This window comes from Fusarium mangiferae (genome assembly GCF_900044065.1).
Source record: "Fusarium mangiferae strain MRC7560 genome assembly, contig: FMAN_scaffold007, whole genome shotgun sequence".
Lineage (NCBI taxonomy): Eukaryota > Fungi > Ascomycota > Sordariomycetes > Hypocreales > Nectriaceae > Fusarium > Fusarium mangiferae.
Genome location: NW_024573927.1, coordinates 2,044,962 through 2,069,450, shown reverse-complemented (window position 1 = coordinate 2,069,450; position 24,489 = coordinate 2,044,962). Strand labels below are relative to the sequence as shown.

At 48.2% G+C, this 24,489-nt stretch overlaps 12 protein-coding genes across 12 annotated transcripts; 8 read left to right on the top strand and 4 right to left on the bottom strand.

The window, feature by feature from the left end:
- Positions 1-944: 944 nt before the first annotated feature.
- Positions 945-2,217, top strand: FMAN_13884 (uncharacterized protein; the record flags this gene model as incomplete). Its single annotated transcript, XM_041833409.1, has 5 exons — positions 945-1,098; positions 1,148-1,378; positions 1,433-1,500; positions 1,552-1,721; positions 1,773-2,217. The coding sequence occupies 5 exons, from the start codon at positions 945-947 to the stop codon at positions 2,215-2,217; spliced, it is 1,068 nt and encodes a 355-aa protein (XP_041683775.1).
- Positions 2,218-2,662: 445 nt separating this feature from the next.
- Positions 2,663-4,413, top strand: FMAN_13883 (uncharacterized protein; the record flags this gene model as incomplete). The annotated part of the gene is made up of 5 exons (XM_041833407.1): positions 2,663-2,829; positions 2,883-3,058; positions 3,107-3,154; positions 3,202-3,386; positions 3,436-4,413. The coding sequence occupies 5 exons, from the start codon at positions 2,663-2,665 to the stop codon at positions 4,411-4,413; spliced, it is 1,554 nt and encodes a 517-aa protein (XP_041683774.1).
- A 97-nt stretch (positions 4,414-4,510) lies between these two features.
- On the bottom strand, positions 4,511-5,369 carry FMAN_13882 (uncharacterized protein; the record flags this gene model as incomplete). Its single annotated transcript, XM_041833406.1, has 2 exons — positions 4,511-4,976; positions 5,026-5,369. 2 exons carry the CDS (start codon positions 5,367-5,369, stop codon positions 4,511-4,513), a joined length of 810 nt encoding a protein of 269 aa, XP_041683773.1.
- A 604-nt stretch (positions 5,370-5,973) lies between these two features.
- FMAN_13881 (uncharacterized protein) lies at positions 5,974-7,199 on the top strand (the record flags this gene model as incomplete). The annotated part of the gene is made up of 3 exons (XM_041833405.1): positions 5,974-6,047; positions 6,092-6,235; positions 6,290-7,199. 3 exons carry the CDS (start codon positions 5,974-5,976, stop codon positions 7,197-7,199), a joined length of 1,128 nt encoding a protein of 375 aa, XP_041683772.1.
- Positions 7,200-7,314: 115 nt separating this feature from the next.
- Positions 7,315-9,269, bottom strand: FMAN_13880 (uncharacterized protein; the record flags this gene model as incomplete). The annotated part of the gene is made up of 3 exons (XM_041833404.1): positions 7,315-7,377; positions 7,425-7,539; positions 7,591-9,269. The coding sequence occupies 3 exons, from the start codon at positions 9,267-9,269 to the stop codon at positions 7,315-7,317; spliced, it is 1,857 nt and encodes a 618-aa protein (XP_041683771.1).
- A 1,176-nt stretch (positions 9,270-10,445) lies between these two features.
- Positions 10,446-11,730, top strand: FMAN_13879 (uncharacterized protein; the record flags this gene model as incomplete). Its single annotated transcript, XM_041833403.1, has 5 exons — positions 10,446-10,517; positions 10,573-10,762; positions 10,865-10,938; positions 11,019-11,206; positions 11,328-11,730. 5 exons carry the CDS (start codon positions 10,446-10,448, stop codon positions 11,728-11,730), a joined length of 927 nt encoding a protein of 308 aa, XP_041683770.1.
- Positions 11,731-13,071: 1,341 nt separating this feature from the next.
- On the top strand, positions 13,072-13,455 carry FMAN_13878 (uncharacterized protein; the record flags this gene model as incomplete). The annotated part of the gene is made up of 1 exon (XM_041833402.1): positions 13,072-13,455. One exon carries the CDS (start codon positions 13,072-13,074, stop codon positions 13,453-13,455), a length of 384 nt encoding a protein of 127 aa, XP_041683769.1.
- Positions 13,456-14,234: 779 nt separating this feature from the next.
- Positions 14,235-15,450, top strand: FMAN_13877 (putative NADPH2 dehydrogenase chain OYE2; the record flags this gene model as incomplete). The annotated part of the gene is made up of 2 exons (XM_041833401.1): positions 14,235-14,758; positions 14,814-15,450. 2 exons carry the CDS (start codon positions 14,235-14,237, stop codon positions 15,448-15,450), a joined length of 1,161 nt encoding a protein of 386 aa, XP_041683768.1.
- Positions 15,451-16,055: 605 nt separating this feature from the next.
- FMAN_13876 (uncharacterized protein) lies at positions 16,056-17,696 on the top strand (the record flags this gene model as incomplete). The annotated part of the gene is made up of 2 exons (XM_041833400.1): positions 16,056-16,917; positions 16,975-17,696. The coding sequence occupies 2 exons, from the start codon at positions 16,056-16,058 to the stop codon at positions 17,694-17,696; spliced, it is 1,584 nt and encodes a 527-aa protein (XP_041683767.1).
- Positions 17,697-18,209: 513 nt separating this feature from the next.
- On the top strand, positions 18,210-19,865 carry FMAN_13875 (uncharacterized protein; the record flags this gene model as incomplete). The annotated part of the gene is made up of 1 exon (XM_041833399.1): positions 18,210-19,865. One exon carries the CDS (start codon positions 18,210-18,212, stop codon positions 19,863-19,865), a length of 1,656 nt encoding a protein of 551 aa, XP_041683766.1.
- Positions 19,866-19,988: 123 nt separating this feature from the next.
- FMAN_13874 (related to reductases) lies at positions 19,989-20,975 on the bottom strand (the record flags this gene model as incomplete). Its single annotated transcript, XM_041833398.1, has 1 exon — positions 19,989-20,975. One exon carries the CDS (start codon positions 20,973-20,975, stop codon positions 19,989-19,991), a length of 987 nt encoding a protein of 328 aa, XP_041683765.1.
- Positions 20,976-21,375: 400 nt separating this feature from the next.
- Positions 21,376-22,761, bottom strand: FMAN_13873 (uncharacterized protein; the record flags this gene model as incomplete). Its single annotated transcript, XM_041833395.1, has 4 exons — positions 21,376-21,813; positions 21,871-22,140; positions 22,188-22,645; positions 22,695-22,761. The coding sequence occupies 4 exons, from the start codon at positions 22,759-22,761 to the stop codon at positions 21,376-21,378; spliced, it is 1,233 nt and encodes a 410-aa protein (XP_041683764.1).
- Positions 22,762-24,489: the final 1,728 nt, after the last annotated feature.

The window sequence follows — 24,489 nt, the reverse complement described above, 5'->3', positions numbered from 1 at the left end:
AGCGTCATTCCTGTGTCCGGTTCCGATCAGTAATCTCTAAGTATTTCCCCGAGACAGACTGTCACACTTCCTCACTAAGATATGCAGTGAGAAACGCGCTACAAGGACTTCAAGTCCTAAACGCGCTTGTGCCGATATGACAGTGTCCTTAGCGGTTGTATGGCTACATTTTAGGGCCTATCACAGGCCTCGAACGACTATGATGCAACTATGAGCAAACCACGCACAGGTCTCCCCAGCAATAAGAAGGTCGGGAACTTTGTCTGGCGCCAGATGGATGACAGATAAGACTATGCTTTCTTTTTCCTATGCTGTCTCACTTCTTCTCTCTTCCTTCGCGTCTTGCCTAGATATTCATCATGATCTCGTCATTGATGTGCTACAAAAGCATCCATGCGCGTTATGCAACGGAAAGACACGCAGTAAGATCCCCGAGCCAGTGAAATCGTGCGGAGGGACTCCGAAAGGGGGAAACATTTAGTTCATTTGTGTTTAGCTTCAGGATTGGCTTGTGTAACACCTAGGATAGCAGCCAAGTACTAGCGATGGATGTTGCTACAAAGACGTGTATCCTGTCGGACAGGTTTGTGATAGGGATTGCGCTGTTGATTGCTTTTGATGCTGCTGTTGGTTTCAATGCACGATGATTGTGAGACGTCTCTCAATGAATCATCACTCCACCCGTTTATCTTACTGCTGGCCTCATCATCCATTCGGGGCAGCAGTGCGAGCATTGAAACAGGGAAATAGGCGTTGATAATGAAACAGGAGTCTCAGTAATATATGTAGGAGCTGATATATTCCACCTGGTTGCTCTTTATGAAGTCTTCTCCTCTCCTTTTTCCCGACAATCTCACGGCAATGTACCCTGCGCTCTTGATCTTCACTCCTCAATAAGACCCCCGTCCGATTCTCAATAAAAGTCTATCTGAAATCTCAAGACGATGGAATTGTGTTATGGAACCAGATCCTTTCCTGAGTCGATCAATCTTCCCGGTGCCTGGCACGGGAATCAGTTCCCCGGCGAGTCAGAGTACGTATACCATCTCAGCTCCCAGGAAGTTAAGGAAATAGAGAATGCTCTTCTCTCATTCAAAGGTAGGCTCCGTATATATGCTTCAGGAATCAGGCTCTGATCTGATATTAGCCCTCGGTCTCGATGGAGACTTGATCTGCCGGCTGAACTTTCCACTTCCGACAGTCGGGAAGAGCCTTGATCGTATACGACTAGACGTTCATGAGGGGAAAGGCTTCGGCTTGGTTCGGGGACTAAACCCCCTTGACTATTCTGCTGAGGACTTGACGATGATATACCTCGGTGTTCAGTCGTACATCGCCAACCTTCGAGGCCGGCAGGATAAGGAGGGAAATATGTTGGGTAAGAAACGTCAGCCGACTGTCATACACGAGCTCTGACCATATTCGGCTGCAGTCCATGTCGTGGCCGATAACTCTTCTCAGCTTTCTAGTCAGCATCACCGCCACTCGACATCTGAAATCGTAAGTGGGACTCTTGAAGAGTGAGTTCATGGCTGACAACCGAGCTTTCAGACATTTCACAACGAGGAGTCCGGAGACGTTGTGAGCTGGCTAACACGAAACACTGCTACCTCAGGCGGAAGATGCATCATCGCTTCAGGATATGCGGTATATAATATCCTGAATCGACACCACCCAGCGTCTATCCGCCAGCTTTCTCAGCCGACATGGGTTTTTGCAAAGTAAGAATAGTTGCAGCCATCCTCTGAACATTTTTAATGACAATCGAATAGCCAAGAAGGATATCCTAGACCGGTATTCTTCTGCCACCGCAACAGGATCATGCTCAACTTTGGTCGGGTCCCACTAATCGGCAACGCGATCCATCCGCGTCCGGCCCATCTACCTCGTGTTTCAATGAAACAGCTAAAAGCGCTTGAAGATGTTGAACGAGCAGCTAAAAAGGTTCAGTTGGAGATTGAGACAAAGCCAGGTGATATTCACTTTATCAACAATCTCTTCATTCTGCACAGACGTGATAGCTTCAAGAATGGTGATATGGTTGGTGAGAAAAGGCATTTAGTGCGGATGAGGCTTCGGGATGATGAGCTGGGCTGGAATCTACCAGAGAGTTTGAGAAAGGAGTGGGTAGACGCGTTTGAGCCAAGCTTGGATAGGCTTTGGCATGTTGATCCTATGCCGGAAGGATACTTTCCTTTGAGGTCGTATCCGAATTAATGGGTTGGGTATAGAGGCGTAGAGGACAAGAATTCACTTTAGATGGATCTATATGCGGAGTTATGTCTATAGAATACGGATAGAATAGCTAGATATTGACGTTTTCTCTTTCGGATATAGAGCTCAAAACATTCTTGTAGCTTGTCTTTGGATACGTTATGCATGGTTAACACAATCTAAGACAAAGATATTGTGGAGCTGTCTGCGAGTATCGACTAAGTCACAAATAGCCATTGCCACGATCCAGGGCATTATAGAAGATTTGTATTATTAATAAGTTATCTTCAGTAAGTGTCTGATGTATCAGTGGTGCTCCAAAATGGAGTCGCGGTGCTGACCCCACATGACCCGGAGACCCCTCTCTCGGGAAACCCACCTCGGATATATCTCATCAACGCCCACTCAGCAAAGACACTACCCAACATCACCTCAATCCTAAGACATTATGACCGCAACCATTTCTCACGAGTCACTGAATGCCACACTTACAGGCCTCAGGACCTCCGACGTGATTCAATTTCGAGGCATTCCGTATGGTCGAATTCCGCGACGATTCGCCGCGCCTGAGAAGCTAGACAGGTATCCCAGATTTCTCGACTGCACTAACTTTGGGTAATACCTCCTACTTTTCATATGATAAGCCTAAGAGTAACTGAAATAATCAGACCTCGGTGTCCGCAAGTCGCTGTCGATGTTGGACATTTATTGCGCATCCCTCCAGAACATAGGTTCCCAGACGAACCGGAGGATGAGTTCAAATGCACCAATCTAGACGTCGTATTGCCTGACAGGGGACCAGACGTGGCAAACTCAAATTTACCGGTCTTAGTCTGGATACATGGTAATTTATTTACCGAAGCATTATCGCCAGAAACTGAATGAAGGGCAGGAGGCTCACAAGCCGTGACATTCGGAAGCGCTGCATCCGGAGTCTGCGGTATGGATACAATTCAAATGATGGCGTGAGCTGACGAGCTTTATCAGACATGAACAAAACAGTAGCTGACTCCCTCCGACTGGGAAAGCCAATAATCGCTGTATCCGTTCAGTATCGACTCAATGTCTTTGCTCTCGGTAACGGAGAAGGGCCTCCGAACCTAGCGCTTCGTGATCAAGAGTTGGCTTTGCAGTGGGTTCAAGATCATATTTCCGGCTTTGGTGGTGATCCGGTACTGAATCATCACAACACCAAAAAATGACTGGCTAACAGACTTGTAGGACATGATTACTTTAGCGGGTGAGAGTGCCGGAGCTATTTATTGCCACGCCCACCTTGTTGCAAACGCGCGCGTGCGACAAGTCATTCTCTCATCTGGCTCCTTGTTCCTGTCGCCGCCTCAGCCTCGACATTTGGTAGCAAGCTTTCGAGACACAATTTCCACGAACTTGAAGGACATAGATCAAACGCTCGATTTGGAAACTGCATCTGCAAGCGATGTTGTTGAGGCAGTCAGAAGATCTGGTCTGCAGTCATTTTTCCTCGAATGGGAAAAATCTTTCAATGCTTGGCAGACCAAGACGGGCTGTGCAGAGAGATTACTCCTCAGCGATGTAACGAAAGAGGTTAGTTCACTCAAGACGTTGGGACTGATTGTGCTGATGAGTGGAAAGGGAGCAATTTACCAAGCTGGAGTATGGGCGACATACCCCAGCGACATAGCGAAAGCCTTTGATGCGTCTGAGCAATATGGCGACGAGCTCAAGAAGTTGTATCATATCTACCCCGACCGACCTTCATCCTGCAAAACAGGGGCGTTGGACTTCATCAACGATTACAAGTACCTACTACCAGTCCAGCTTCTGGAGAGATCCTTCAAGGATGCAAATAAGCCTGCCTTTAGATGTCTGATTGACGAAGCAAACCCATGGCAGCCTTCAAGTGGAGCTCATCACGCCGTCGACCTCGTTCTCTTGTTCGGAGGCTTTCATCTGGGTTTTGCGCCTAGTGCTGAGCGCGTTGGTCAGGCTATGCGCGAGGCGTGGATCAAGTTTATTTCTGGGGAGGAACCGTGGCCTGAAGCGACGGACAAGTATTATGGTTTCGGTCCTCATGGGAGTCTAAAGATTCTTGAAGATTGGGAGGTTCGGTCACGTAGACGCATTGGACTAGCGGAGAAGTTGAGTGAGATGGAGAGCTCGTTGTTGGATAAGACGACTCGTGGGCTTGCAGCTGGGAAAGTGAGTTTGTTGAACTGATACAATAATTTCAAGATCCTTATATGATTACTACAATCTGAGACTCCAAAAACATGGGTATTCTTCTGTCATCCCTCCCCCTCCTGTCGAATTACCTTCATAAAGACGCCATCAAAGACCGAAAGCGTGATCGTTTCCGCGCCGCTGGCTGCCTGCGAATCGTAGCTAGAAGAGCCATCAGACTCGACACAACAGTGATGTCAAACGATGGCGTAGAGTCAATGGGAAGAAGGAGAACTCCGTTGTTGTAAGATATAGGCAGCTCGCTCTCAAAGCCATGGTGATGATAGATCGCTAGTATCGAGCCATCTTCATCGCCGTGGGGTTCCAAATCCACCAGATCATAGCGTAAAGGTCCCTTCTCCGCTGGGTGAACTTGCCATTCACAGCGGTGATGTGAATCTGCAAAGGCTGTATCTATGCTCAGGTATGGATATCGAATGATTCTCTTCTTCGTTTCCTTCTCAGGCAGAGGGTAACATTCCCGTGCCGTGAGTTTAAACGAGGAATGTCCCGAGTGTATCTGCAACGTAACACTCCCATCTTCATCAATCGGCGATGATCTACCAATCTTATCAGTATAAGCTTTCTCTCCACACTTATCAAACTTACACCTCCGCATCCAAAGGGTCTCGACCCATAACCCTCTCATGAATAGAAACACTAGCGTCCACGTCTACCAGGAACCGAGCGTTGTCACCGGCATGATAGCCACTAGGCTTTCGAAGAAGGCATAGCTCCACCTTGTAACTCTCCGATCCCATGGGATGAACGCCCACTTTTTCGGAATATTCCTTCGAGATATCGTAGATCGCGAAATGGGAGGTTGTGTCGTCATGTTTTGGGATGTAGAGCGCTTTCGTTAAGCGTTCGGGGACGTGGGATATTATGTCGAGCATGCTTACGGTGCTGCGTGGTCCGTGATGGAGATATACTGAAGAAATGTCAAAGGCCATGATATTTATATTATGCGATAAAAACCGTTGGAAGTTTGTCTCCAGATTTTAAACTCCAGATGAGGAAAATGAAAGAAATCCATTTTACCAAGAAACCTTGTGACATTTTATCGAAGCTTGATCTCATGATCAGGCGTTGCCAAGATGAACTAAACAGTTTGTATAACGTACATAGCCACTCATCACAATCACAATTACAACGGACTTTTCCTGATAATTTCTAATCGAGGATGAGATTGCTATGTCCGAGTGGGGCTGACAAGTCCGATTCTGTCGCCACTCACAGAACTTCCTATTTAGGTATTAAGACGGTGACTAAGAATAGAAAAGTCCGATTAATCGGAGATGAGATGTCCAATTTAGAGTAAGCACGGCATGTGAATGGCTTCGAAATCGGATTTGGCTGGGATGTTTTGGGACTTGATAAAAGCCACGGTCCCATACTTTTCCACTGTCACATTTGGTTACATTGATCAGATGCTAAGTTGACATTGATTCACTTGCCACTGGTAACATTTCGAGCATTTCTATAAGTACCGAGACTTTACTCTATCATCCATCCACCTCTCACTCTTCGGCTGAGCAACTCCATCTGGAAATCATCATGTCCACGAAAAAGTCAATGCGGTCTATCATGGCCAGAATAACAGGCAAACACCGCCCTCGCCTCACAATACGGTATATCTCGCAATCCTGACTCTGAGCTCTCACTAACCTTGTAGACCGGACTACGATTATGTCTTCGTCAGTGGAAACGGCGAAGATGCAAAAGGCCAATATCTTCGCGGGAAGCTATCCCTCTTCATCCCAGAAGGGCAAAATATCACCAGCGTTCATCTGAAGTTGACTAGTCGAATGTGGCTTGGGTAGGTTCATCCCGAAGATTCGAGGCTGAAGCGGGAGCTAACCGTTACGCTTAGAGACCACAAGGTTGACGCCGAAGAGTCTGTAAAATGGCAACGGCGTGAAGGTACTGTCCATCAATGGAAACCATTCAATGTCGTCGATAAAATCGGAGAGCCGTTCAAGAACGGCAAGAACTTTGAATGGCCTTTTGAGTTGTTCATTCGAGGTGATCAGGAAGAATCGTTCAAGGGTTGTACGCGATGCAGTATCACGTACCTACTGGAAGCCTGGACGGTTGATGGAAATTCATCGGAAAGCTTCAAGACGTTTTCGCCGATTCGAATTATTCGTACACCGGGCTTCTCTTCGTACGAACTCATGGATCCGACGACGGTGCAGGGGAAATGGTCCGAGAAAGCGGAGTACAACGTATCCATTCGACATCGAGCGATTGCTCTGGGAGGACTGATTCCTATCGAAGCTCACCTTGCACCTCTCGACCCATCGGCGAAGATTACCAAAGCCAGATTTTTCTTGCGGGAAAAGCACGACGTGGCGAATGAGTCTGATGTAGAAGAGCCCGGGTATGAGGGACAGCGGATAGTGACGGAGTGGCCGTTGGAGTTGAACGACGAGCTTCAACAGCGGTGGCAGCAATGTCTATATCTCCCGATCGCTGTGAGGAACTGCTCGCCTGACTTCTCAGTCTGTGGAGTTTCCATCACGCATTCACTGCATTTTGAGGTGACGTTGACCAAAAATGGCGTCACGACGGAGGAGGAGGTCTCGATGCCCATACATCTCTTCATCTCGCCGGAACTGCCAGTGAATGGCTGGGGTGTTTTCGTGAGGGATCACGTCATTGCTGCAAAGGAGGTCAAGAGCCTTTTGGCAGAAGGTATCAGTGTTCCGCCGAAATACTGCAAGGGGGACTTTGTGGTGGAGGATCATGAGGTTCCTCCTCCAGCGTATAGCGAAGCATGATGGGGAGAGTCGTAAGACGCGAGGAGTTATATCAGGTGCATAGTCTTTTTATTATACCACGGACAAGGGTCGGCGCGTTCTACCTATGATACCAAAATCCATTAATATCAAGTCATCAAGTCATCATAGTCGTGGCATCATCAGTTTGTGGAGTGATGTAAGCCGAGTCCCAAAGTTCCTACTTCAGTTAGTGATACCCTTGACAAGCTGCGAGCCATTACCTACCCAGTCAATTCCATCGGGTCTGAACCAGTCGACATTGGTAGCCCAGTCCTCGAACCTCAACTCGACATCTTCAGGCAAGAAAGTCGGTGCAGGATCTCGCTTCGAGAGATAAGATCTACCTAGGTCAGTCACCAATTCCGTGGCGGGACAATCAAGAACGACTTACCGTAGACAACGGATAACGCGATAAACACTTGAACAAGCCGGACTCTTCATCTTGAGTGCTTCCATTCTCTTTATAGCAGCATCAATGGTAGATATATGCTCTGTCAGATCAGAGTCATCCGGCATATCAAGCATACAAGAAGTAAGTGCAACGGCTCCATGAAGTGCGTTACAGCTAATGGCGCCTTTAACGAGCCAGCGATAGCACTTCAATCGCGGTAGTTCGTAGAATTGATGATGGACATCAAGCAATGCAAGACCGGACTTGATACACTTGTCTCGTGACTCAGCGCGAAAGTGGCCTGCCTTGGAGCTGTGAAAAGGTCGATGAAGAAGAAGGTAGAGTTGATGCGCGTAGGTTTGGAGCATACACCAATGCGCATAGCCTGCTGTGTTGAGAATACTCCGGCGGCTGTTGACAAGATATGCGGCGTCCCATTGTAACTGTTCTTTTGCTATAGCTGTGTCATACTGGTGTAAAATCGTGGTGTTCAATTTGTCGTCTCCAGAAATATGTGAGCAGATTTGTGTTGATAATTGGAACAAGCGGACTTGGAATTTGAGGAGTGACGTATCGGTGAACTCGCAGGGTGAATCCTTGGGCGACTGCTTAATACTGTGTTCTTGGATATCTTTGTCGTTGACCCATGCCGGCATTGTCGCCTTCATGTTCAACAGGAACGTGAGGTCGATGTCTCTGAAGCAGAGGGCTTGGTAGGTATGAATGATCAGGATACCGGCCCAGCAACGGCGACGGCGCTCTTGTTCAATACAATTCGGTCCCTCGATATCCGTGTGACAGCGCAGGGCAATGGCGATGTTAAGAGCACTGCCGAGAAGTGCCCAGCCATACTCCGGTCCTTCGTTATGCGAGATCATATGAACCAGGATGAGAAGAGCCTCGAGCGTGCTCAGATCATGGCGGACCAGGAATTGATCTTGCGAAAGGGCCGTCATTGCCGCATTTCGATACTTCTGTGATAGTACTGACAAGTCGCGAGGGATAGTAGTGTCCTGCCATAACACAACGAGGCCAGCATCGGTTGGTTCAATTGTTTTGAGGGTCAATGAGATGATAGCGAAGAGGACAGCCAGCCATGACAAGCTCGTCTTCTCTGGGGCTTCTAAAAATTCCAAGTACTGAGTCTGAAATGTCGGGCCATGGAGAATATGGAACAGCGATGAGAGAGTTCCGAAATAACGGCAAACCAAGTACTCCGTCACAGAAGTGGGTGGTAGTAGAGCAAGCAATTCGGTGATTGGGGCGCAAGGTCCAAAGGACAAAGTAACAGTTGGGTTTGGTGAGTCTGGTATAACACTCCGCTCAACAGATGGTCGCCGCAGAATTTGATCCCATCTCTGCTGTATCGGCTCAGGCGTCGAACTCGGAGATGACACGGTCTCTGTTACCTCTACAGATTGAACCTGTATCTGCTGCTGAGGCACCGGCTCAACAACCTCAAGTCTAGTTCGCCTTCGTTTCTGCGGCCCGGTAAAATTTGATCCATAAGCGCAAGAGTCTTGCCAGCCTCGTTTGAGGCATGTAGCGCACGGCAGTCCCCGGTCGCATTTCAGCTTGGAGTGTCTGCAGGGATCGCAGTTCAAGGGTTTTCTGGGGCGGCGCTTCTGGGCTTGGCTGTGGTTTGGAGAGCTGGAGCTGCTCGGACTTAGTTGCTCCATATTTAGATAAGTATAGGATGATGAATTAGTGAACGGGGGATTTTGTTGTGATGTCCGAGAATTGAGAACGGATGATTTGGATGGAGTAAGCAAAATCGGAGTCGGAGTCGGAAATCGGATTTGAGCTGATGGATGGTCACGTGAGGGTTTGAGCCAATCAACATGAAACCATGTTAAAATCGGACTACCCGGAGGCTAAAGGAGGATCTCCTTCATTTTCACCATATAACTTAATTAATACGAGGATAATAATGTGAGACTATTGCACTCAGCTTGAGTTTCGTGATCCATCCCTTACGGTGCTGCCAGCTGGAGAAGCTGCATCCACCTTGAAAGCAGTGGCGCACAACTCGGCAGCTGTCATTCCTGAGTCGTCATATCAAAGTACAGTCACCGTCCGAGACTGATTTAGGAGAGATACTACCTATTTCATTCCTCGTCAGATAATTGGATGCAGGCGTCTGGCCGCGTGTCCTACTCAGATTACTGGTCTTGCGCCGCCGTAAACGAAATAATCTTTTTAAACATGTGCAACAGCAATAAAAGCTTGCTCGAGACGATAAACGTCACCCTCCGCCAATGGTTTGATGAAGTTGCACCCATGTGTAAAGAGGCAAAAACCCTGAATCTGCATGTGTCTGTCTAGAGCTCTGGGTCTAAGTTTGCGATACAAACTCACGACCATACTCCTCGAATCACAAAAGCCCACGTTTCCCTCCATAAGTTATTTAAATACCATTGAACTTCCGTAATTTAAACCTTTGAAACATTCTCCCCTCTCATCATGTGGGTTTTCCCACTGTTGTTCCTACAACTACATCTCGGCTTGCTGTACGCTTGCCTAGTCGCCAACCAGTCAAAGTTATTCCTCCCCCGGAGTTCTATGACCATGGCGACACCGATGCATCTCTATCCAGGCGTGAATTTCGCTCTGCGAGATATGACTAAGAAGTCATTCAATCGCAAGATGAGTATTTGTTCTACCCCATTGGGTTTCCTGAATACAAAAGGAGTAAATCTCAGGTGATGCCGGTGAAAGAGGTTGCAATGATGATTCTCATGGATACCTAGACAGATAAACCAGAATGGCACAAAAAGGTGTTCAACGAGACGATTGTTCAGAGGTGGAGAGATGAAGCGTGCCAGCAGAGTGAGGATGGGTTGTATGCGAGGATCATGCAGGATAAGCTGGGGAAGGGTTCTCGTAAGCCTCGGGATAGGATCATCACTGATGCAGCGTTCGACTACGTGAGTTGACGGTGAATTTTATATTTCTTGTTAGCTGGTAATCAATGTTTGACAGTGCATTCAAGAGCTGCGTGGAAAGGCAAGGTACTTCGAGAAGTCAGGTCTCATCCCTACTCTTGATGGACCCGGCAACATGATCATCAAGTCAGACTCGCTCGTCGACAAGAGTCTTCACCGTGATCTCAACAAAGCGTGCTACACGCTTTTGAAGGATCAAGAAGGCAACGCCGATTGGCACCCGCGAAGTAACGACATGGTCTAAAACCTTATCCATCCTTCCATGTACAATTTCGTCTACGGTATTTCCTCTCTGCCAAGGACAAAAGCTTAACACTAATAATGAACAGACCGTTCACCGTTCATCCAGGAAGAAGTGGTCGGTGTATCGAACGCACTCGACTTCATGGGCGAAGGCAAGCCCGTGTGAGGCCAGCCCCCTGTAGTCCGCAGAATGTATTCGAGGATGTGTCGGGGCCAGAATTTACCACTGGTCCAGGAAAGATTGGCTCAGAGTACTGGTCCGATAAATACCAGTGGTTGCCTGCCAACGTTAGATTTCGCGAAGATGGCAGTGCTGAGTTCACAAGCTACGTGAACAATCTTCACCCCACAAAGTTTCCTGATATCTACAGGACTATTGAGAGATTGGTTGATAGGGTGATCCCTGCTTGGGATCATTGTTACTGGAGGTCAGTCGTTTCCACGACGGGAACTTTGCGGGGAGAAACAAGTCACGCTTTGAATGGATCAAGGAAGCATCGTAAGTCTCATGTTCCTCCAGGTTTTTTTTTTCCCGCTAATGAACGTTAGTGACGAAAAAGATGACTTATGGACGCCAGAGTTCAATGTGGGAGAATTTCTTCATAAAGACGTCGAGCTCACGCATCAAGAACTACGTGACTTGGAAGAAGAGTGTTACCATGAATCAGAGGACCCAGTGGAAATCGACGAAGATGAGGATCAGCGAAGAATGAACGAGGGACTCCCTCCTCTCACACCTAATGTCGATGATGAGACCATGGCTGAAGTAAAATGGCTCAAGTACCGCGATGCTATACTCCCTGACCCAAAGCCCTTTGAAGAAGTTGACTACGCGCCAAAGCAGAGCTTACGGGAGAAGTTCAAGAAAATGGTTTACAATTCATTGTCAAGATGGCGAGTATTGAATCCACGCCTGAGAAGCCCGAGTTCCCCGCTGGAAGTTGGCATGTAAGTCGACCCTAGCACTGCTAGCATGAGACTTGGCATACTGACATTTTTTCACTTGAAGGTCAGATGAACGAGAAGATTGCCGCCACTGCGCTGTACTACTTTGACAGTGAGAACGTCACACCGAGCCGTTTATCGTTCTGAATGCAGACGAGATCGTATCTGAATGATAAGATCGAGGCTGGTCAGGATAGTTACAACTACCTCGAAAGGGTGTTTGGCACGGGTCTTGGAATGCAAGGCGGATTAGATAGGTCTTGTGTTCAGAGCTACGGAGACGTTGGCACGCCAGAGGGTCGTCTCCTCGCTTTTCCCAACGTCTTGTAAGTTATTTCCCCACGCTTCCATCTACCTACTAACATTCGTCTATCCAACACCGTGTTTCCTCTTTCAAGCTCCAAGATCCGACAAAGCCGGGCCATCGACGCTTCATCGCCCTTTGGCTTGTTGATCCGCACCGCCGAATCCTTTCAACGGCGAATATGCCGCCTCAGCAAAAGGATTGGTGGACTGGAAGCGGTGAAGTGCCTAGTGGCCTCATGGATGTTGAGGAAGCGCGGGCGCATCGGCTTAAATTGATGGATGAGCGGACTGCGGAGAAGGCGAGGGCTCACTGGGAGTCGATTGACTATAACTTCTGTGAGCATTGATTGGATCTTGGCGTCAGCGTAAGATGGGTTGAAGGCGAAGAAAGGCAGATGATGTGCTCATAGGACCTTTCACAAATGGATCCTAGGTCTCATAGAGGTAGCCCATTACTGAAAGTATCACAAACATTATGCCAAGTACACATGTCGCACAACCAAGCCTCAATACGAATCAACATAGCCCAGCTAGGACATTACCGAAGTTCTCTCATCTCTCCTCTCTCGTCACATCTAGCCATATGCAGCGCTGCATATGACATGTGCAAATCACAACGCCCAGAATATTATATCATCTATAAATGAATACGAGAGAGCATTAATCTCGAGATTATCTCTCCACCCAACCATATCGTGATTTATGTCCAAGACAGAATGCTCTCATGATCGACAGCTCACTTGTCTCAGATACTGATCTCTGAGTGGCCGCGGAGAAAAAATAATAAAGTGATCGACATCCATAGGACAGGGCCAAGAAGCCTCGTAAATTTTGCAAGTGCTGACATGTGCATCACACGACATGGGGGCTGAGACGGGACTTGGGGTATTTGAGGCGCGATGCTATTATTAGAGGGTTGACGTATGTCAACAGGAGAATCAACAAAGTATAAAAGTATCGTCTTAGAACCTCAAGCCTGGTGATTTTGATGTCAGTGCATTTACAACTCAACAAACCATAGAACATCAGGATCAGCATCATCATGCATTTCTCGACCCTCCTCACCAGCGCCATCGCGCTCGCCTCAACAGCAGCATCCCAGCCAACAGCGCGTCAAGCACCCACAGCCAATGCAGTCATCATGATCGTCAACTCGGCGGACCACAGCCGTCAACCCGTCAGAATCCCTCTGGCGCAGCTCATCACTCTCGACTACCAAGTCACCGAGCTGCGTCTCGAGAGTCTCAACGTCAACATCCCCGATATTGAATCGCCTAAACTCGGCGATGTTGTTTGTCAGCGGTATAAGGATAAATATGGCGTTCAGCTAGGAAGCACTGAGTTTAGTCACGAGAAGCCAGCGCTGATTAGTACCAACCCTGTGGAGTTTGGTTGGGTTTTGTGCTACCATAAGGATAGGGCTTGAATGCGGTAGACGGAGACTGGGGGAGTATATGGGGGTTCAAGGTGGAAGATGGGCTTGGGAAATTGAATACAGTTACATAGTTATTAATCGCAAGATTATGCACCGTCGTTCTTGTTCCTGGCTGCAAAAGAGCGTTATTAATGCTCGTAGGGCTTAGCAGATCTTCGGTTGAACTTTGACCGTCTAGCCAATCACTACCAAGAATGACGGGGGATTTCAAATCACGTAACGCTGAATCTCGAATCCAATTGGTCGGCTCGTAGGGTCACCTCTCGTAAGAAAGATGGCGTCGGGGTGTTGAAGTAATTCTCCGATTTCTTCCCCAAAAATTTTTTTCAATGGCCCTGATTATCAAGCATTTCTAGCCGTATCATGCGTTGAATTATGAGGTGATGTACTGCAGAATTAGTGATTTGATCCCCGTGGGCTCCACGGCGTGCAGTTTCAAGTGCCATGGACAAGCTTACCAGCCGTATTTCACGTTGTATTATGAGGGTTCACTCTGGAATTTCCGAGGGCTCCATGGACTTCGTATGGGCATTTTAGTTTCTAAGCGTCTCGACTATTGCTCCGAATGCTACTTTGCACCATCTTCGCTTGATAATCTAGACGACGATGAAGCATCATTGCCTGCCATTAAAAATGTATTTAAAGACAAAATCCCTCTAAAGTTAAGGTCCCATCATCACAACACAATCACAAATCATTTCGCATCACTTTCAACTAAAGTATCTATCACCCTATAATTATAACACTCTTCATCTCAATCAATACCCATCATGTCAACAGAGTCAAAACTCTGGCAGCCCCTCAAACTGGGAAACGCCACTCTCTCCCATCGCATCGCCCTCGCTCCTCTAACCCGTTTCCGCAATGACGATGACCATCTGCCCCTTGACCTCATGATAAAATACTACGCCGACCGCGCGTCTACCCCAGGAACCCTCGTCATCAGCGAAGCCACCGGCATATCCAAAACGGGCGAAGCAGCCCCCAACCTACCAGGAATCACCTCCCCACAGCAAATCGAGGGCTGGAGAAAGATCTACGACGCTGTACATGCTAAGGGAAGTTACATGTTTCAGCAGATTTGGGATCTCGGAAGGGCGGGTGATCCGGATTATCTAAAGAAGAGAGGGTTCAAATACTCTTCGAGTAGCGCGGTTCAGATGGAGGGGAAGAATGCGAAGCCTGAGGCGTTGACGGAAGAGGAGATCTGGGAGAAGATTGGGGAGTTTAGACAGGCTGCGAGGAATGTCGTCGATGCTGGTGGTGATGGTGTTGAGATTCACGGTGCTCATGGGTAAGAAGCGACATTCTTGCTGGATGAACTCAGTTGCTAACAAAGTCTATCGCAGATATCTCATCGACCAGTTCATCAGCGAAAGCATCAACAACAGAACCGATAAGTGGGGAGGCTCTGTTGAGAACCGCGCCCGCTTTCTCCTCGAAGTCATCAAAGCCACCGTCGAAGAAATCGGCGCTGAGCGAACCGCCCTCCGTCTAAGCCCCTTTGCAACATTCCAGGCTGCATTCACCCACAATACTTGGGAACAATTCGGCTACATCTTCAACGAGCTCAAGAAAGCAGGCTTCAAGCTGGCTTACGTTTCGCTCGTCGAACCGCGAGGTAACCCAGCTTACCTCGACGCTGCGCCTAAGGATCTTGGCTCAGACAAGGTTAATCCCTTTGGAGACAGGAAGCAGAGTCTGGAGTACTTTCTTGAGATGTGGGATAATCAGTCCCCTGTTATTGTTGGAGGTGGATATATCCCCGATAACGTTTATGATGCTGTTGATGAGAGTTACAAGAAGTGGGATGTCATTGTGGCTTTTGGGCGATGGTTTATCTCGAACCCTGACTTGGTCTTCCGGCTTAAGTACGGTGTTACTCTGACGCCTTATCAAAGGGATACATTTTATGCTCCCAAGACTGACAAGGGATACAATGACTATACTTTCAGTCAGAGGTATCTGGAGGCTGCGAAGGCGTAGACGAGAGTGGCTTGTTGTGAGGATAGAGCACTCTTAGAGAGCAGCATTATAGAAATAGAGGAGACTGAATAGCACATTTGAGATTTTACGGGCCTTCAACTATCCCATATTCGTGATCCACGCCTCACAAGCTCTGGGGCCGTTCATCTGGCGTGACTGAAGGGAGGTCAACATCTTGGTGACGTTTGATCGGATAAAGGTATCTCAGATTGCGAACTCCTGCCTGGCTCACCAGGGATGCTATTGTTATCTCGTTTCCATGTTTGGAATCGCTCCTCCTGAAGCACTCTCGTCCTTTTTGTCGAGCCAGCCAAGCACCTTTGCAGGCAAGAAGCACCCTATGCTAAGTCCACCCCTCGGGAAGCCAGAAACATCAGACCCTGGTATCAGATGCCAAAATACACTCAGCAAAATGTACCCTAAACTTATGGCAAGTTACCTAAGCCTTTCTGTCATTTAGGGTCAAGGTCCCGATCTGTCTTTCCTCCCCCAACTGATCATGGTCAACACCCAGCAGCTCGAATCTTGCCCAAAGCATCATTTCGATTTCCCACCAGCTTCAATTCAATTCAGATATCGTCTATCCCGCATCTCTTCAATTCATCATGTCGCACTCACATTGCATTCATTTTATTCAGACTTCAGTCCAATCAGCAACACCGCAAGCCACCCGAAACACTGCAGTAATCGGAACGACGACGACCTGGAACCGACTGCCCCGAGAAATTCAGCACTACATTCTAGGCTTTCTAGCTCATCAATATCGCCGCAAGCATGTCTATGCTTCCGTCTGCCAAGAATGGCGGACATTCATGGAAGAGAGAACCTTCCACAACCTCATGGTCTACCAGCATGGTCTCACGAGTTTGGCGCAATTGAGTGCACAGCCACGCGCTGCAATACACCATCTTTGGTTCAACATGGAACTCCAAGGCCCCGTATGCCATGAATGCTTCGCTGCGAACACTCGCCAAATGCCGACGATCAACAGCGCAGTAGCCCAACTCATGAGACTACCAGAGTATTACCTTTACCAACTCTTCAGCACCATGAGCTCTTGGGACTGTACCGAGAGAGGTTTGACGTTAGAGTTCAATGCTTACAGCGTCCGAGAACAGGCTCATTGGCTCAAGAATTGGTTTATCGGCTGTCCTGGAGAATCGCAAAGGATACCGGTACTCACCATTGATCCAAGCCACGACTGGCGAACGGTTGCATTGGCTTCTGTTGTGAGTACAATAGCGACCTGCTTTCGGCCGATACGTCTTAACAACGACATGAAACTGCCCCTGGCCGATGCAGTCACGAAGTTCGTAATTCGCCGTTACTACCGAAATCGGTTCCGACCTTCAGACATTGCGAGATTGGTCAAGGCTTGTCCCAGACTTGTGCATCTTCATCTAGAGACGTGGGCACACAGCGACGCCAAGTTCATCACGTCCCGGAACTCCAACATCCGCCAAGAATGTGGGTCTCTCCCGAATGCTCGGACGAGTCTTTTATGCTGAAGGGCACCCACTACAGATGACCTGATCGCGAATATACACCCAAGCACACTGCGAACCTTGACGGTATATGAAGATTTCTGCATAGAACACTTGCTACTCGCTCCGCTATTTTATGGCCCCAGGTGTGTTTATGTCGAGCAAGAGCGTTGGGTGGATGAAAACAGTAAACAGTTCGCCGCGAAGAGCCTTAACCTCGAGCATTTGTCGATTTCGTTCGTCGCCATAGCCGAAACCTTCTTCTCACATTGTCAATCAGATTGGACGTGGAAAAGTCTTCAAACCGTTATCCTTACAACCAGGCAGTTCACCAGGGACCTTGCATCAAAAGCGGTCTCGGTCTTCCTCCAAGACGCTGCACAGGTTGCATTGCGTATGCCGCGCCTCGAAATTATAGTGCTGTGGAATGCGAGAAGGAGGCGTCGTGCCAGCTCATTTACCTACCGCAGAACAAAAATGGCTGCCACAATTGCGTGGTGCAGCACCATGGACGTGGAATTCGATCGCTACACCGTACAAGCCTGGGAAGAGGTTGCAAGGAAGCATGGCCACCCTTATTTATGGTTAGAGAAGAGGCGGATTGAAGGGGAAATTATATCTGAAGGTCACGCGATTCGACTCTTGGAGTTACCCTCTCTAGTGATCGACCCAGAGTCCCGACAGCAGATGGAGCAAGAGTACGAGGTTCCCAATATTCCTGGTGTCCACCAGACCCCTGCTGTATTACCTCGATTAAACTAGCAAATCACATCCCTCTTCTTTTTATCACCAACCCTTGGCGATACCGCATATCTCCCTCAGTAACAAGAATACATCAGACCTTGAGTCAAAATGTCAAAATAAACTCAGAAAAGGTATCCTAAAGTTAGTAAAGGTGTCCTAAACTTAGCAAAGATATCCTAAACTTATGCTAAATTACTAAAGTCTTTTTGTCATTTAGGTCCCGCCGTTTTGTTTCGTCCCGTAGATCCTCACCCAACTCTTGCACAATCTGTTAGAATGATCATCGCTCGCAAACCAATGACTTGGCATACGATGTCGGGCCTATTTCTAAACCCGGAAAACCGAGGATGGTGATGCCATACTCCACCAGTAATGCGTTCGTATCCGACCCTGTTGGCTCTTGCACGATTTCGGGGGCGATGTCGACTAACGTGCGGGGGGTTTAAGCTTAAACAGCATTGATAGCGCGATATATAAAGTTGATCTGCCTCCTCTTTTCTTTTCCCTTCGTTCCCTCACACCTCCATCACCATGAAGGTCCTGTCAAATCTCGGAACGCTTCTGGCGCTGTCGCCTGTTGCGCAAGCTACAGGAGGACATTACAATACTGTTAAGCTTGATGGCTACGGTAGTTTCTCCGGTACCACTGTCAACAGCACTTTCACCAAGCAGAAGCTCCCTGCGCCTGTTGATGCATGGCTGGGTATCGACTATGCCACTCAACCTACCGGCGATCATCGCTTTCACCCTGTTTCTTGGCCCGAGAAGTTCAAGGGCATCAAGAAAGCGGATAGCTTCGGCAAAACTTGTATTCAAGAAGTCTCCTCCAGAGTACCCCTCGACTCACAGAGCGAGGCGTGCCTCAACTTCAACGTGTTTCGACCAAAGGGCGTAGCTTTGAGCAAGAAACTTCCTGTTCTTGTGTGGATCCACGGCGGTGCTTTTTACGCTGGCAGCTGGGCTAGTTTCGATGCCGCTGCATTCGCTGCCTCATCCAAGGTTCCCATCGTGGTAGTCAACTTCCACTACCGCGTCAACTCTCTCGGCTTTCTGCCATCCAAGCTCTTCCAGGATGAGGGTCTGGCAAACCTAGGTATTCGAGATCAGCGATTCTTCTTGGAGTTCGTGCAGAAGCATATTGGTGCTTTTGGCGGTGATAAGGATGCTGTTACTATTGGTGGTCGCTCTGCCGGTGGCCATTCAGTGGGCATCCATTACTTTCACAACTACGGAAAGGATAATAAGCAGTTGTTTGCTCGGGCGATTCATCAGTCCGGTTCAGTCACTTCACGAGCCTTCCCGAATGATACTTATCCTTTGTATAAGCGACAATACGATGAGTACATTACGTATCTTGGATGCGACAAGAAGAAAGGAAACAAGGCAACGCTCAAGTGCCTGAAGGGAGCAGATGTCAATGCTATCAGAAACATCAGCACCAAGTTGTATCATGACTACGATCCTCAATTGACGTGGCCATTCCAACCTGTGCATGGTGGACCTCTCTTTGAGAAACCAGGCTCTCAATCTGGTTACGACGGAACATTCTTCCACGTCCCAACGATCACTTCTACTGTCACCGACGAAGCCAAGTTTTACACTCCTGGCGACCTAGAGACCAACAAGGAGTTCTTGGATTATCTTCACAACATCTCACCAGCTTTGACCACCAAAGACCTGAAGGAGCTGTCCGCTCTGTATCCCGATCCCGCAAGATATAAAGACTCACCGTTTGCCAACTCCCCCAACAGCACTCAATACAATCGCATCTCCGCCGCTTGGAGCGACTACGCCTATATCTGCCCCGGCCAGGAAACAGCATACCGCACCTCCACCGCCGGAGTACCGACATGGAAAGTTCGCTTCAACACCAACAACAGCTTCCCCGCCTGGCAAGGCATTCCTCACACTGCCGACACGGCATTTACGTGGGATGAGCCTACTACTCAGTATCCCGAGATCAGCCACATCTACCATGGGTACTTGGCTAGTTTTGTTGCAACGGGTGATCCTAACAAGCATAGATACCCTGGAAGTCCAAAATGGCCTACTTATAATGGACGGGAGAGATCGCCGACGCAGATTGTTGTGCAGCCGGGGGATACGAAAGTTGAGAAGGATGGTATTCGGACGGAGGCTTGCCGTTGGTGGAGGGATCCTGAGAGAGCCCCAAGACTAAACAAGTAATCAACATCGCTGATTCGAGGTATTGTACAGCTTAATATCGTCCACGGGCCTTGATAGATAGGAGAATAGGTTAACAAAAATTGTTGTCATTTCTTTATCATTCTTCAGCGCCCTTCCACCAGTCTACAGGCCTACCCACTCCAGAGACTTATCCCATAATCTAGCAGCTTTCTCGGCATCACACGCATGCTCCCCATGGCCTCTTGCATACAACGGAGATGAAGGATCCCATTTCCCAACGATTTGACAGTCCTCAAGATACTTCCCGCCTTGGCCTTCCAAAGCCTGAGCGACAGCTGCCCAGACACTGGTAGCTGCACCTTGGTCTGGGAGCTTCCAAATTGTCTTGAGATATGGATCCACTGCGAGGCCACTCTTTTGTTCCTCAGACAAATGTCTTCCCAGATCTGTGAGGACACCGCCAGGCTGGACACTCCACGCATGGATACCCTCACTGGCGTACCTCCGCTCAATCTCATTAGCTGTCCAAAGATTGGCAGTTTTACTCTGTGAGTATGCTTTGTTGGGATCGTAGCAGCCCTCCATGTTGACGTTGTCAAAGTTAACCTCGCCAAAGCGATGGGCAAGCGAGCTCAGCATGACGACTCGCGATGCATGATCAGACGTCGCACCTTTGACTAGAGCGGGTTTGAGTATTTGGAACAAGAGGAAGTGAGCAAGATGGTTTGTTCCGAATTGAGTTTCGAAGCCGTCTTCTGTGCGTCCTTCTGGCGTACACATGACCCCAGCATTGCAGATAAGGATATTGAGTTTCGGGCTCTCGGACAAGAACTTGGTAGCGCACGAGCGAACACTCTCTAGCGATTCCAGATCAAGTTCGAGAAGATTAACACGCTCATCTTGCGCGAGGTCGCCTAGAGCTGATTTCGCCTTTTCGAGGTCTCGGGCCGTTAGATATAGAGTTGCGCCGGTGAGATGCAGCGCTTTCGCCGTCTCAACGCCGATACCCGCAGAACAACCGGTAATAAAGACGATCAGGCCGCTCAATCTCCCTTCCAATCCTTCATCCTTGATGATCTGGATAGCTGTTGGTCGTGAGTCTCCTGGTCCATTGGGAGACTCGTGAATGGTGACGTAGCGATCGGCCATGGCGTTGATATAAGAGAGGAGAGACGAGTAGAGAGATTCGACCAGAAGAGTAGCAACTTGGTCAAAGAAAGAAAAAGATGATTTTGGGCTTTGGAGGCGATTGAAGCTGGTATTTACGCCGATATTCTCTCGACATGCGGCGTTTCACGATGCAACATGTCCGAGCTGAAACGCCTATGATTCACCACTAGGCTGAGCGGGAAACGGCCACCAATTAATCCGCTAACTTTGACGCCATCAGAGAGAAATGATAGGCCAATGACTTCGGCAGTGGAACAATTCGCTAGACTTCTGATACTCAAAGCCACTATTACTATGCTACCTCGGCATCAGCAGCCGAGGAGGCTCAAACTATATACAGAACAGAAGAACCGAGATTCCCATCAAGGGTATCATCCGCTTATTTAGTATACCTAGCGCAAGGGCTCAAACTCTTGGCTTTGCCGGCATCCTTGGGAATGACGCCCGCGGCAACAGCAGCTTGATAACACCAGCGCCAATCCTTCTTCCCAAGCTCTCCATCACACTTCCAGGACCAAAAGAACCATCCATCGCCCTTCTCAAAGGACTCAGCTTGAGCAGCCCAGTAAGCCTTGTACCATGTTTCCTGGCCCTCGATCTTGAACTCGTCGGTGTTCTTCAATGTTGAATTGACTGACAGGGACCATTCGCCGACGAAGACGTGCTGGCCCATGTTGTCTTTGCAGGCAGTTTCTATATATGCCTTCTTATTGCCATCGATTCTGTTGTCGAAGGATAGATAGCGGTGAGCATCGAAGAAGATGAGATCGTCGTCTGGGAGGTATAGTCTGGGGTCACCTGCACCCCAACTTTTGCCCTGCAATGAAGTCAGTGGGAGATGCATGAAAACTTCACCTAGGTATATGCAACTTACCATGAATTGAATGTGTAAGCGATCAGCTTTGGGAACCTTGAGGTAACCCTCCATAGCCTGGATGCGCTTGTATGCACCAGGGTAGTAATTTTTGATCATGTCATCTGCTTCGGCCTTCCACTTGCCAGCGCGCACGGGCTCGTTCAGAACCTCGAGCATACCGACGGTAGTGTAGTTTCCATTAGTATGGATTCGCTTGGTCATCCATTCAAGGAACTTGAACGCTCGCTCATAGTTCTCGGCAGTATAAAATCCAGGGTTCGGGATGGACTGCGACGTGGTTAATTAATGTTTAGTGAGGCGAGACGATTGCTTACATGGCCGGTGAACTGCTCGTTCGGTGAGCTAATACCAGGTGCAGAATGGAGTCCGATGACCGCGTAGATGCCATGCTTCTTACACCACCCGACAATACGGTCAAGATGCCAGATGCCGCCGCGGGGCCAGTATTCACCTTTCTGAATGATATCCTCGTACATCCAATATCCGACAGGAATACGAACAGCATTGAGACCAATGCTTGCAATCTGTTTGATGTCATCTTCCGTGATCCAAGTCTCCCAATGTTTCTTGAAGGCGGCGTTGGCTTTTTCTTGGCCGATGCCCTTGACGCATGCCCATTCGTCGTTGTAGGCACTGCAGCCCATATTCTTCCATGATTCTTCGGCCATCCATCGTTCGATGATGAACTGTGAACCGAGGTTGACGCCGCGGATTTTGTCATCGTTTGGGAGCCATCGTTCAGTGATTTTCTCACCGTTGGCCTTTGCGATAGCTACATGAAGTGAGAATGTGCACCCTAATGATGACGTTGATTTACTAACCTCTAGACTGTGGAGTCCATGCTTCTGCTGCGGCGAGAAAGAATGGCAATGCTGATTTCAGATGCATGTTCAAGACAGTTATTTCTGTTCAAATGAAGTGAACATCAATTTGGCTGCACTTATAGAGCCGAAAGAAGAGACATTTCACCGTCGAATGTCTTGGATATATATGTCTTCAACCAAGGTTCGCAAGGATTATACTCCATTCACATACCTGCGCATATGGCCTGATAACAACGGAATACATCCGCCCGATCTCTCCATTATCCATCGTGCAGATTTCCGCGATGGAGAATAATCCTGAACATGATTTGCCGGTCCGACTCATGGATCGTTTCGTTTTGGCATATAAAACGGTCGATCATCAACCTTGATTCTTGACAAATGGGACATTCGTCATTCCACATTCCTCTCGCTTGAGAATACTGCTGGTTGGCTCGTGCCAGGATTGCAGAATGCAAGCAGATGAAGGACTGCGGCTGAAGGTTGGGGTTTCAGACGAACTCCACCAACAACCCTGTTCATCTAATGAGAGCATTCCTCACGGATCACATATCTATTTATTTGAGATGAACCCTTAACGCATAACCCTTCATTTTGTGACGATATATCGGATGAGTCGGAAAGTTTGACTAATCGTGGCCAGTGATTTATTGAGACTTGTTTCAGTGCTCAATACTGCTTGTCCTGGTTCTTTTGTTGTTTCGTGGGGTGAGTGGACCAGCATGTTGTCAGAATGCGACGCTGCAAGTTGACCTGTCAATGGCCCATAGAATGACAAGTTTGAGTCAACATGCGAGGTATTTTTGACGTACAACAGTGCCTGCAACAGGAGAGTCCGCCTTTGCATCGGCGATGCGTGTGCATCTCGGTCTATCTCGCAGTGTGCTGCGGAACTACTATCAGATCACCGTAAATAATGCCGGGAATTAAACCATGGTCGCCGAAAGAGGCAGGTCTAAAAGATGATGAGCCACATGGGGGATACAGCGGTTATCAGATTGTAGCTCGTAATGAACGAGTGAAGCTGCATCTGGAACGGCATTGTATTGAGACATAGTTATGAATTAAAGGATGTGTTATTTGTAATCGAGGTATGTGGCTGACAGCTTATATCGCCACAAAGAAGGGTCGAATGTCAATGGCTCGCTCGTACGGATAGAAGCTGTAGGGGCTGCCACCCGATTTACTGTCCGAATAACGATCTAAAAGGCCGCCGTAACAAAGGCTGATCTGTGGGCATTCACTTATGGCACATGGAAAATGTCTTTCTGCACGTCGAATCGATTTACTGCTCTATTTCTTCCATACTCAATAAATCTCAAGATATTGAAAAATAAGTCGGATCCAGTTTTGGAATAATCTCATCGCTGAAGGTGAGCTAGCGTTGGAGTAACAGCTTAATTTTCACCCACCTATACTTGACGAGCCCTTACTACATTCTCAACCCAAGTGTTCTGCCCCCATGCTGAAGCTGCGATCAGGCTGAGGGCTTAAAAGAAGCTTCAGCCTCAACGCACAAAGGTGAAGTACACAAATGGGGTGAAGCTTGACTACGAAATATCACGGAAGGAATACTGGGGGAATCTCTCCATCTTGTCACATGGATATACCCTCCTCTTTTACTCTCCTCTTTTCTTTTTACATGTTCTCAAACGAGAGTATACCATCGTCAGTGCAATCAACCTTGATATGGAAACTTATATATCAGAAGATTCGCATAGTAGACAATTACTGTCCCTTGCCTGCTCATAGGACTTTGTGCTTGGACGTCTCGGGTCATATACGTTTGTCA